The 13,292-nt window shown below is 43.2% G+C and overlaps 1 protein-coding gene across 5 annotated transcripts in view; it reads left to right on the plus strand.

The window, feature by feature from the left end:
• Positions 1–13,292, plus strand: part of PDE8B (phosphodiesterase 8B) — a 254,927-nt gene that overhangs the window by 226,668 nt on the left and 14,967 nt on the right. For all 5 annotated transcript variants that reach the window (XM_070468576.1, XM_020902681.2, XM_070468574.1 and 2 more), the window contains exons 11-17: positions 815–857; positions 4,499–4,576; positions 5,625–5,701; positions 7,153–7,317; positions 10,322–10,367; positions 10,786–10,921; positions 11,821–12,019. In XM_070468576.1, coding sequence (XP_070324677.1) covers positions 815–857; positions 4,499–4,576; positions 5,625–5,701; positions 7,153–7,317; positions 10,322–10,367; positions 10,786–10,921; positions 11,821–12,019 — 744 coding nt within the window. The remainder of the gene's footprint in view (positions 1–814; positions 858–4,498; positions 4,577–5,624; positions 5,702–7,152; positions 7,318–10,321; positions 10,368–10,785; positions 10,922–11,820; positions 12,020–13,292) is intronic.

Consider the following 13,292-nt stretch of genomic DNA (forward strand, 5'->3'; position numbering starts at 1 on the left):
GTCTTGCTCTTCGGGTTAACTTACTCCGTTTATTCAGTGCCTACAAATGTATGATGGTTTTAGAAACCGGAAATTTAGCAGCATAGCAGCCTGATTATAATCATGACAGCTAGATGTGCCCCAGAATCAATGTCTGAGTTATCAACCTGAGAAATGCAGAACCCCCCAAAGAAAGCATATTTATTATATCTACTGTTAATGGCTTCACTCAGCGTTTGAGATATTTACCGAGCACTAGCACGAAAAATTCATACTGAGAAAGAAATAGGTACTAAACTGAATCTAAAGTTAAGACCTTGTGAAGAAACATCTAGTAAATTGACTCTGTCTATAATTGATGTGTGTTTGAAGAGCTTTTTTGAAAGGTTTTTTTGAATTCTAGGCTTAAATTCAGATTGCTTTCATATTACAGGAAAAATATACAACATGTCTGAAATAAAAACAGGGTACATAGGTACATATGATAGCCTGATAAAAATATTTAATCTTGTTTTAAATTTTTTTTTGTCTTTCTGCATTTCTGCAGACTGTCAAAAATGAGAACAGCTGACTGGAGATCTAGATGTCTTGCTTAGCAAGAGCATCCCTTGGACTTCTTCCTGTCCTCAGACTCAGGCATTTTATAAGTGTCGGGATGTAATAGAGAATTTGTAGTGTTATCACCTGTGTACATCTTTCATCTGTTCATGTTATCTATGCAACATCTTCCTTTCTTGAACTCTTCAGAGTTTTTAATGAAATTGGTTGGAAATGTAACTAATACCATATTTTAAATCTCTTTTTCTTGTTTTACCAAACTTCTGAACAACTTTAGATTCTCAAGATTCATCGTGATTCAGGAGACAATTCTCAGACAGGTGAGAATAGTGCAATCTCACTCTTACACGGTCGGGTGAGATTTGTGGGCTCAAGTCTATGAATCAGTCTGAAGAAGCCTGGATTGACAGTTTCACCCGGAAACTTGAATTGCTGATACCTCAGTGCTGATAATGAAAGGTTTGAGAGCCAGGTTAAAAGCAGGATCCCTTAAAAGGCTTTGAATCTTCATTCATGGCACCCTTTCCTCCTGAATGCCTTCCCCACCCTGGCTTCGTTTGCTGCCTGGAAACCATGGAGAGCAGGTAAACTCACAACAGGGTGGCCTGGAGGGCAGAGGGCACGCGGCTGTCACAGCACAGCCAGGCCCCCCTTCTCTGCGGCAGTGACCGCATCCGACCCGGAAACGCGCTGGGCCCGCCTGGGCCTCAGGAGCAGCGAGTCACCGCTTCCGCTGCCCACACCCGCACGTCATACCTTGAGCAAGACGCACTGACTCCTGGTTTCCTCTCCCGTGAAAAGCGGGGGCTGAACGAATGGCCTCTACCTCAGAAAGGTCTGGAATTCTTTGATCATTAGAGGGAAAAGTCAGTCTGCCTCCAGCGTACAGTTCTCATTCCTGTAGAGACAGCGCCTTCTCCCCGCTGCGGGGGGCTTCCCGGCCGCTTCGGCGCAAAGCTGGGCCCTGGGCTCCTCACGCGGTTCCTCTCCTCTGTTCCGGAGTGGACCGTGTTCTCACCTACTCAGAAAGACTTCATCTGACCTGACCTTCAGTTTCTTCATTTGTCAGATGAATTAACTCTTGATATCTTTCTCCTCTTCCCTCCACACTTTGTTTCTTTCACAGATGGTTTAGTTCATTTCCTTAACCTAGTGAGAGTATTGTTTTAACTGACCTACCAGCTACAAACTGTTACAAGCATTTTCCTGTCCTTTATGGTGCCCAGTATTGCCTTGCATATAATAGACACTCAACAAGTACAGAACACTGATGATAAACTGGAACCATCCTGTCTTGGAAAGCAGAAGTTCTGCCACTTACTAGCTCTGTGACCTTGAGCTACCCACACAATTTCTCCAAGTTTAAATTTCCTCATCAGTAAAATAGAGATTGTACTTTGTAGCCTTCAGAACTGTTGTAATGATTATATAATTATTATCATTAAAATAAATAGTAAAGCACAATGTTCGATGCATAGTAGGTGATCAGTATATTGTAGCTGGTTTTTTGTTTTTTTTGGATTGATGACACTGTATCCTTTTTTGCCATTGAGTATGGCTGTTTGAATCCCTCATCCTTCGTTTCTCTGTCTTTTTAAATTCAAATTCCACAACATCTATTGGTAGAAGGAATAAATGAATTCTTTGATTTAAATGGCCTTTATTGAAGAAATAATTTCTGCAAACCCTTGATCTTTTCTGTTGTTAAAGATTTTCTTAATTTTAGCTGAAATGAAGTCTGAAAGAATAAGCATTTCCCATCTTTGAATAATTCTAGGGATGATTTAGAATTCAACCAGCCAGTCTGGGCTGTATGTAGTCTCTCGAGTTTAGCTTTATTTGGAAACTGCACTTTGATGAACTCTTGTGCTCTTTAATCCTGAATTTAATCTTAAATATTTAATAAGTTAGGTTTAATTTGTTATCTGATAAACAAATGTTAGGGGTGTATATTATTATTAAGTTCCAGAATAGGCTAAAAACCAATGTCTTGCAAATGACCATTAGTTTCTCAGGTTTGAAAGATGCAATATGATCCTAACAATATCACTTGAAGTACCACTACCTCTAGATTCCTTATAAAGAAATAGTGAAGCTCAAAGCCAAGGCCAGGAAAATTATTAAGGCAGGATCTGAAAGAAAAATATGCAAAGGGATAGTAAAATATTTCAAGCTAGGTGATTTAAGGCAAGATCCTAAGGCTTTATTGTTCAAATTAACTTTATAATACTTCTACCTTCAACTTTGCACATCCCACGTAGTACTAAAAACCCCATCTGCCAGTGCAGGAGACATAAGAGACCTGGGTTCGATCCCTGGGTTAGGAAGATCCCCTAGAGGAGGGCAGGGCAACCCACTCCAGTGTTCTTGCCTGGAGAATCCCATGGACAGAAGAGTCTGGTGGACTATTGTCTACAGGATCACAAAGAGTCAGACACGACTGAAGTGACTTAGCGTACACACACCTTCCACTTTAAGCTATATAAATATAATTCAGGTTTAGTTACTACTGATTTAAACTTTTAAAAATTGAATCAGATTTTTTAAAGTGCTATCTATAGTTGCTGGTTTAAACTGTTTAAAATGGAATCAGATATTTAAGAACATTAGTTTAAAAGGTGACCTAGAGAAGTATCAAAGACATATTACAAAGTGATAACAAGTAATAAAATAATATTGTAACATGATACCATGTGTGCTTGAAAAGAAGTTATACATGCAGATGAACAGATGTGATTCATAATAACGGACAACATGAGCTGTATACTTACTATGTAGCAGGCACTGGCTGTCCGTCCCAAGGGCTATGTATGAATTAACTCGTTTACATCTCACAACAATCTATGAATGAGATGCTATAATCATCCCCATTTTGTGGATACTGAGACACAGAAGGAACATTCCCAAGGTTATACTGCTTCTAGATGGCATAGTGGAGATTGGAATTTCAGCAATTTGGCTTTGGAACTGGATCTGTTAATTACCATGTTCTCTTGTACTTTTTTGGTGTCAGTAGACAATTCTGCAAAAATCACTGCATCTCTTTTTCTCTCTTGAAATATGGTCACTTATGGGTGTCTGAGAAAAGCATGTCCCCTGCTGAAACCTGCACATCTGCACAGTGAGGAAAAACTCTGTGCTGTGGTTAAGTTTTTCTCCTTGCTCATGGGTTACTCATACAAGCAGCAGATGCCCTGAAAATGTTTCTGAAGCCCCCCTCTGACATGTTCACCCTTTGGTCCTCATTGGTAGCGTCAGTAGCACTGGTCAACTAGATTTAACATTAATGTGACAGCACATTTTGAGTGTTAAATTCAGTCTGCAAAGACACAGATTTTTTTTAAGTACTTTTTTTCCATCAGAAAATAGGGATGAAAGTGAAAGTTAAATTGCTAGAAATTGTTGGGATTATAAAACTGCTTTTTCTTCTCTTCATTCCTGGGATCTGCATCATTTGATGAAAGCATATTCTCAGGAGGACTTAGAAAACCATCTAGAGGTCTGACTTTTCAGAGGGACCTAAAATTGGTCCAAACTGATTTCTCAAATAAATTCAGCTCTCTATGTATTTGACTAGTTTATTTCCTCAGATATCCCCACAGAAGCCTTTCCCATCCTTGTCCTTCAGGTCAAAAAGAACTCAAAACAGTCCCCCAGTTTTAATGTCTATTTTCAAGAAGATATTTATTAATGGAACTAAATAACCCTTAATAATAAGCTGCACTACAATGTAATATGGTGCTGCAAGAAAAGGGCATCTTTTCACAATTAATATTACTGATAATTCTGTATGTGCTGAGGATTTAAAGACATAGTGGTTTGCTATTTCTTAAAAAATATTTTTACAGTGCTTAAAAAGTAACCTTGTTTTCTTTGGAGAATGAGGGAAAAAATATGTGTAAACTTTGCTGTGAATAAGTTGTTAACTAATCATTCTCCATTACTAATCTGAAATCCTTAGAGTCTCATTCATTCAGATACAAGAACAGGAGGAAAGAGTCCATTGATGTGAAATCAATATCATCTCGAGGCAGTGATGGTAAGAAGTTCATATTTCCTTGACTTTAAAGTGTAGGAAATGACATAGGAATATATTCAAGAATTCGTCAGCATATAAACTCAATCCCAAAGAGTAGGATTATGACTAAACTGGCTTTTTTCCTGTAGGCAGAAAAGGTTTTAGGCCTTTTTACTCCTTTTTACTTTCTATAGCCTTTGTCTTCTCTATGAAATGACACTAGGCTTGTTCCTTTATGTCCTAATGTGTGTTAGGACACATAACTGCTGAAGCAGCTCAGCCTTGATAGCTGAGTCCCTCTTAGCATCTATCCTTCAGGTCACAGTGGGAAACCTGAGCAAGAGGGAAGAGGCTGAGCTAACACGAACCAAAGAAACAAGATGGATAATTCATAGAGGAAGATGGCTAAAGCACACAGCATGCAAGAGATTGGGACCCAAAATGAAATGACAAAAATGGACTGACATTTTTCCCAGTGGGTTGAGGGTGTAGAGAGATGGAAAGGATATCCATTTTAGATGGAGAGGATAATGGATGAGGGAATTTCAGCTGGACTAGCTCCGTTTTTATAGTTGAGAGCTAGCCCCACCATAGGTCCTTGGTGTTAAGACCCTGAAGACTCAGAATGAGGGGGGGCTCACGGATCACACCTTCCCTTCTACACTGCAGTTATTTGGTTACATAATCTGTGACTGAAGACCAAAAGTGATGGAGCTGCCCAAGGTGGGCTTCAGTGACTTAGGGAAAGTGAGTCCTGGGGCATCGTTAGGCTCTTGGGATGAGGTTTCCGGATCCCATCAACCCTCTCTGAAATCCCCCTGTGAACCTGAGACTCATAAAACCTTCCTGTCATCAAAGTTCTAGGCCAGAGCACCCTTTCCAGTCCCTGGCAAGCAGTGGCTGAGCTCTCAGCAGTTTAAGATTAAGAGACGGGTGAAGTCATTGCTTTGTGGGGTGCAGTGAGGACCGTAGTCCTGTGAGAATCAGGCCCGCGGTCTATGAAGGGCTCCTTTGCTGCACTGAAACCCAGCTGAGCCACCAGCGACAGATTCCACTTTCTTCTCTCCAGCACCCAGTCTGCAGAACCGCCGCTACCCATCCATGGCACGGATCCACTCCATGACCATCGAGGCCCCCATCACGAAGGTGAGTGGCAGCTGCGGCTTTTGCACCGCAGCCAGGGCCACCGAGCCCTCGCTGTATTCTGGAGACAACGCAATGCATGGCATACTACCAGTATCCTGGAGTTTATAGTAAAGGGAACACATTAAACAAATAGACGCATCATAAAGACACAGTTATAAATGGCAGTCGCTGTCATAAAGGAAAACAACAGGTGTCTATGAGGGAGAATTAGGTTAGGGCCCTGTTTTGGTTGGGTGAAAAGGGTGGTCAAGGAGGGTCTCTGTAGCGGAAGTAACATTTGCAGTAAGACCTGAAGGATGCAAAAATGTTAGGAGAAGAGGATTCTAGGCAGGCACAGCAGGGGATGAGTACCGAGGTGGGAGGAGGAGGGAACGGAGCAACTGAGGACTGGAAAGAATGTAGCGTGACTGGATCACGGCAAGCAGAGGGGCATCATGGTGACAGAGATGTGCAGGGCTCAGTTCATCCTGACCAGCTGAGCCATAGGAAGTGTATGTTTTAGGTTATGTGCAACAGAAACCACAGAAGAGTTCAAAGGAGGGAAGTGACATGACCTGGTATGTTTATTGAAAAGAACACCCAGCTGCCATGCAGAGAATGGACTGGTGGTGACAAGAGTGAAAGAGAAGAAGCCAGTTATGGACCTATTCCAGAATTCTAAGCAAGGAATGGGGTTAGCTGTACTAGAATTACAGCAGCCGAGCGGGACAGAAATGAGTAGATCAAGAAATATTTGGGAGTACCTTCAATGTCTCTTGATGATGAATTATACGGTCAGGCAGGGCGAGAATTGAGGGAAAGTGATATGTCAACCAGGGCCTCCCAGGTTTTTGGTTTGAGCACAAGATTAATAGAAGTGGTTTGTTTCACCACAATGTAGAAACCAAAGGAGTGCAGCTCTTGTCTTTTGGTTTTTTTTTTTTAATGTTTACTTGCTTTCTTTGGGAAGAGGGGAGCAAGGTCATGACTTTAGTTTTTGACATGTAAGTAAGATACTCCAATAGATAGGCCAGGCGGGGAACTGAATACATAAATACATAAATCTGAAGGTCAAAAAGGAGTTCAGGGCTGGGATGTAATTTTGAGAGTCCTCGGCATGCGGGTTGTATGTGTCGGAGTTGTGAAAATGGAAGAGCTCGTCTCTGAGAGAACTGTAGAGAGAGAGAAAGGCCCAGCATTAATCTCTGAGGACTGCAGCCTGTAGCAGAGAGCTGGAGGAGACAGATCAGCAGAGGAGCCTGAGAAGATGTGGCTGCCGAGGTGAACACCAGGGAGGGTGGCGAGAGAAGCTAGCTTCAGGACGACGGGGCGCTGCCCTGAAGACACGCGGCACTTTGAACAATAGAATGTGTTATCGTCTCATTTCTTTCAGACTGGCCTCCTGAGCGACTTTTGGGAAGCTGAAGCCTAGTGTCCTCAAATTCATTCTTTCTCTCTCTTCACTTCCTTAGGTTATAAATATAATCAACGCAGCCCAAGAAAACAGTCCTGTCACAGTGGCAGAAGCCTTGGACAGAGTTTTAGAAATTTTACGAACTACGGAACTGTACTCCCCTCAGCTGGGTACCAAAGATGAAGATCCCCACACCAGTGATCTCGTGGGAGGGCTGATGACTGTGAGTGATGAGAATGAACCGGAAATGTGGGGCAGAGGACGTCAAATGTACTTCCGAGTACATGGAACAGATAAGCTGTTACTGGCAGGTGTAGAAATGCCTGCCGTATGAGCTAACTAGAAGCCGTGGCAGGAACACAAATGAATAATTGGTCCCCCAGAATTCGTGTTGCAGTGAGGAGTAGATGGACAGTTGATTGAAGGCTAGCTATCACAATGGGGCCCTTGTTGGCTTCCTCCCCTTGACCTGGTACAGTTAGCCATTGAGACCTTGGCTTCCTCGGGCCTCAGGCCCTTTACATAATGAAAGGGTTGGTACTTAGATGACAGCACTAAGATCTTACCTGTAGAATCCTTTCTTTCAATAAAAGCTTTACATAGCATTCCCTTTATAATCAGTAAAACAGTGGGGCCACTGTGGCTCAGAATAGGGAGGAGGGGCGGGGTCGCCCCTTGCCAGCACTCCAGGACCACCATCTGTAACCATGAGAAGTGGCTGATTTCTAAGGACCTCGTCCTGGCCTGTTGGTGTTGCTGTGATCTGTCCGCAATCATCATCTATCAGCAAGTGAAGAAAAATAAGAAAGTTCAAATTATTCATTTGTGCTTCTTATTGGAGAATGAAGCTGGAAGCATTCTTTGGGAGAACAAAGTCTGAGGCACCAAAGAGTGTTACTTTCAAGTTTTCTGTCTAGCCCTGCCACCAGATGCTGAATGTTGACTGGCTTTCTGGTCCATTGTCCTTGTTCTTACCAAAGGTCCCTGATGCCCCCGTGATTTGAGTAACCTCCTATTCCTTTCAAGGCCCTGGGTTGGCCTTGGTTTCCCATCCAAATGCAGTGTAGACTCTATTTCTAAAGGACACACACACCACACCAGAATATTATTCAGCCAGTAAAAAAAAAAAAAGAATGAAATAATACCATTTGCAGCAACATGAATAGACCTACAGATTATCACATGAAGTGAAGTTGTCAGACAGAGAAAGACAAATATATGGTATCCCTTTCATGTGAAATTTAAAATAATGATGCAAATGAACTTATTTATGAAATAGACTTACAGATATAGAAAACAAATTTATGGCCACCAAAGGGGAAAGGGGTGGTAGAGGAGATAAATTAAGAGATTAGGGTTAGCAGATACAAACTACTATATATAAAACAGATAAGCAACAAGAACCTGCTGAATAGCACAGGGAATTTTAGTCAATATCTTATAATAATCTATAATATAAAAGAATATGAAAAAGATTCACACACACACATATATATATGTATAACCACTTTGCCACGCATCTGAAACCATCACAGCATTGAAGGTCAACAATACTGCCATTAAGAAAACAAAGACTAGCAAGGGTCTGTTAGGAGGCTGGCCGCTGCAGAGCTGCTGTGGGAAGATTCTGGTTCCCAGAATAAGTTACCTGCCATCCTCTCCCCGCCGCCAGACCATGGGCTTCCTCTCCAGCTCATGCAGTGAGGAACCAGTGCAAGCTTCACCTATTTTTATGAAGCATTAGGAAAGAGAAGAGACAAAGGCAAATTAAAAGCAGAAGGAGAAAATAAAAACAACAGAGGAGTTCCTTGTGATACCTGCCTTAGAGGCAGGATAGTTATGGCCATCATTATCTATTTACCTAGTTTTGAAATTTTAAGCTCTTGGCCTGAAGATTCTAAGTGTGACTTCAGGAGAAACCTTCATTAACACTTTAAACCTTAGCACATACTTTCCCAGGATGACAAATAAGCAATTATAAATGACTTTTAAGCAAAGATCTAAATAATTGGGTACTCGGGTAGAAGGTAGAGGATAGGAACTGAGATTGAAGAACATCTGGGGACTAAAGTTCAAGAGCCTGTTAAATGGTGGAACATAGGCATTCTTTTCACTCCCCTCCGCTGCCCTTCCCAAGACCTCAAGTCCAGAAACTTCCTTTGAAGACTAACAGCTAAGCTCCTGTTATAAGATAGAAACTATAACTGGAAAAAAGTTAATTTAGATGTTAGTCAAAAATTAACCCAACCTTTTAAAAGCTTTGGGGCTTCCACAGTGGCTCAGTAGTAAAGAATCTGCTCAACAGTAAAGGAGATGCGGGTTTGATCCCTGGATCGGGAAGATCCCCTGGAGGAGGGTGTGACAACCTATTCCAGTATTCGTGCCTGGAGAATCCCATGGACAGAGGAGCCTGGCGGGCTACAGTCTACAGGGTCACAAAGAGTCGATACAACTGAGCGACTGAGCACTCTAAAGGCTTTCCATTAAATCATACCCCAAATGTGGCCCATGGATTTGGCTCCCCAGGATGTAAGTCTAAGAACACCAAAGTGACAGTCCCTAGGGCTTCCCTGATAGCTCAGTTGGTAAAGAATCCGCCTGTGATTCCTGGGTCGGGAAGGTCCCCTGGAGAAGGGATAGGCTATGCACTCCAGTAATCTTGGGCTTCCCTTGTGGCTCAGCTGGTAAAGAATCCGCCTGCAATGCAGGAGACTTGGGTTTGATCCCTGGGTTGGGAAGATCCCCTGGAGAAGGGAACAGCTGCCCACTCCAGTATTCTGGCCTGGAGAATTCCACGGACTATATAGTCCATGGGGTCACAAAGAGTTGGACACGACTGAGCAACTTGCACTTTCACTTTCATGAGGTCCTTTCAGATTAACATGCACCCAAAGCAAGATTGCTTCTGTGATTTCATTAATATGGCTTCCAAACGTCACAAAGGAAAGACAGCATGAGGACAGAGCCAGCTCACAGCCCAGGTGAGAGAGTGCAGTCACAGCCACTTGAGTCTCGGTTCCCCATCTCCTGCAGCTAATAGCCATGAAAAGGAGAGTATCCTGTGTTTCGTGGCAGCTGTTGTTCTGATCCAGTTTTGAGCTTCAGCTTGGAGTTGCAGACTGACTGGGTTATTCAGGATTCAAATCCCTTTGGCTAACTAAAGAACCGAGAGAATTATGATAATGGCATAGAAAGCATGCTTCTCATAGCATCTGTTTTTATTCCAGGATGGCTTGAGAAGGTTGTCAGGAAATGAGTACGTCTTCACTAAGAGTAAGTTGTCCTCTCTCCACCTGTAACTGATAACCTGTCTCTGGCCTTTTATCTCCCTTGGAGTTGTGACTATTGTTTGGGGAGGGTGCTCGTGATACTTGCTGTTGGTCTCATTGGAGTTTAAACATCTCTATGGTCTACATTTGAAACCAGGTCTCCTAATATAAATTACTTCTCTGTGCACTGTCAGAGTAGGAATCACAAATCTGACTATATTTAAACAGTTAATTCAGTTAAGCTGAATTATTTTTCTATTGGGGGAATCTTGAAGTTCAGAAGTATAAGAGAACCCTGAGGTGAAAATCTTTCTGCCCCTGGAAGTTCAAGACTCTTTCTAGCAGCACCCATGATGACAGATGCTTGGCAGCACCCAGGAGTCCCCAGTTACCCACTCTTCTCGCCCCATCTCTTTGTTCAGATGTGCCCCAGAGTCATAGTCACCTTGCGATGCCAGTAACCATCAATGATGTCCCCCCTTCCATCGCCCAGTTACTTGATAATGAGGAAAGCTGGGAGTTCAACATCTTTGAACTGGAAGCTGTGACGCACAAAAGGTACGTGTCTTCTCCGGCTGCCGGCAGGGGAGGGTTGATGGACACGCTCTAGACTTTCACATCTGGAAACCGTGAGGGAGATGTGAGTCCTTGCCACAGGTGACCACCAGGCTCTGCTTTTCATGCCGTGCTGGAGGAGTTTCAATCATGCAGAGAGGCCATGGTCCCTGGAGCGAGCTCCCTATGGAGCAGGGAGTATCAGCGGGTAAGATTTGGGATCAGCCTGGTGACCACCCAGGATGAAGAAATACTGAGTGTCTTCTTCAGATATAGCCAGGTCATCCTTTCTGCCAGTGAGTCAAGAGTTCTAAGCATTCGCAGCCCCAAACTTGTTAAAGTTCTACCTTACAGCATGACTTTGAGAGCACTGTAGACTTTTCCTTGGATTCATCCCATAGGCAGGAGAAAGACTGGATAACCCAGAAAGTCCTCTTCTATTACAGAAGTTCATTTCTTCCAAGGGTGTTGGATGTGGATGATACTCACCTGTAAAGGAGCTGACGCTCAGTGATATGACTCTGCTGAGCCCACAGAAGCCACCCTCTTGTACCCAGGCTCAGTAACTCCCTCGGGGAACACAGGAGTGTGGAGCTTATGTGGAAGCAGAGAGAGGGGCTGTAAGAGGCCTTTCTTGGCTGTGGAGCCACTTAAGGGCGGATGACTTAGTGGCAGTCTAGAAGTCATTTGGTTTAGCCACCACAAGGCACCTAGATTTAAAGAAGTGACAGGTGAGGAGGAGAGGCTCTATCACCTTCTAATTTGGAGAGGACAATTTTTAGGCCCCTGTGCTTGTGGAGTAAGCATCAGAGGGAGGTAAACGAATTGCCCAGTATCTCCAAAGAAAGCAGTTTCTGGAGCAGTGAATACAGTGAATCAAAGGGTACTTTCCTGTTTTTCAGGCCATTGGTTTACCTGGGCTTGAAAGTCTTTTCCCGGTTTGGAGTATGTGAATTTCTACACTGCTCTGAAACGACTCTTCGGGCCTGGCTCCAGGTGATTGAAGCCAACTACCACTCTTCCAACGCTTACCACAACTCCACCCATGCCGCTGACGTCCTGCACGCCACAGCCTTCTTCCTCGGCAAGGAAAGAGTGAAGGTAGAATTTTGATAGCATGATCTAGTTACCTGCATGGCTTTTGGAGAACTCACTAAAAACTCGACCTTCATAAATATATTAAGCAAAAAGCTATTTTGGACCAAATTTGACAGAATTTTTGAGCTACCAAAGTGACCGATCCTTTAGGTGTTGTAAAGACACGGCCTTTTCTCCTAGTCCTCCCTTCCCCCAAATGCTTAAAATAATAATTTATGCCACCGTAGGGACTTCTTTACATGTCTGACTGATCCATAAACCCATTCTCCAAATGTTCACTAGCAGTCCTTCATGATACCAGCTTAGAAGACAGAACTTATTATAGCAAATGGTTACTAGGTCTAGAGATTAAATTTTAAGATCAGAATTTTATCATTGGTATGTTATAGTCCACATAGCTATGAGCCATTCAGCATCCTACTGACTTATATCCATACATATGTGTTTTGTGTAGGTGTGACTTGTGTACATCTGTATGCTAATGATTTGTGTAACTCTGAAAGAGGTCCAAGTTCCTTAGTCTGAGAAGTCAGCACTATCATTTAAGGTGCTGGTTTGCAGGGCAGCTCTATGTATACCCCTCGTGTGGCTGCAAGAGATCCCTGTCTCCCCTGTTTTCCAACTATCATCACTTTCAGTGAAGCTTGTCATTCTTTGCTGGTACAATTACAAGTGAAGCTTAGAAAGTACATGCCCTTGGGACAAGTGCTATATAGAGACAGACTGACATAAACCTGCAGATGCTTAAGTCGTTGTCTTCCTTAGTCTTAGACCCTAGGTGCTCAAGGCGGAGAGTGACAGTGGGACCGGTCAGAGGGGCAGAAAAGGCACCAACACGGGGAGGGGGAGGGGTTGCCCTCTCAGTTTTGCCAAAGACTGACCCTGGCATTTATTTTCATCAGCAAGAAAGCAAACAGGGTGGTTCAAGAATGGTGCTTTTGTAAGATTTTTATCTCTTTTTAAAAAGGTGGTATCACAGGTGATAACAGCCTGTTTCTATGGCACCGTTTTTGGCTGCATGGGCTTTTCATCGCGGTGCACAAGCTGTCTTTAAGTGCGGCACTCATGGGCTTCTGCAGTCACAACACGCAGGCTTCTCTTTCTGTGAGGAGCTAAAACACTTCGAGATTCCTATCCAGTTCCACATCCCTCCATTTTCCACCACATGAGAGATGATACAGCAGAGTTCGCACACGGTCAAATGAGGACAGGAGGGTGGGCATTAACACTGAGACCAAACTGACCTGTAGGCACTGCAGCCTTGAGTTCAAGATGA

Source organism: Odocoileus virginianus, chromosome 6, assembly GCF_023699985.2.
Source record: "Odocoileus virginianus isolate 20LAN1187 ecotype Illinois chromosome 6, Ovbor_1.2, whole genome shotgun sequence".
Lineage (NCBI taxonomy): Eukaryota > Metazoa > Chordata > Mammalia > Artiodactyla > Cervidae > Odocoileus > Odocoileus virginianus.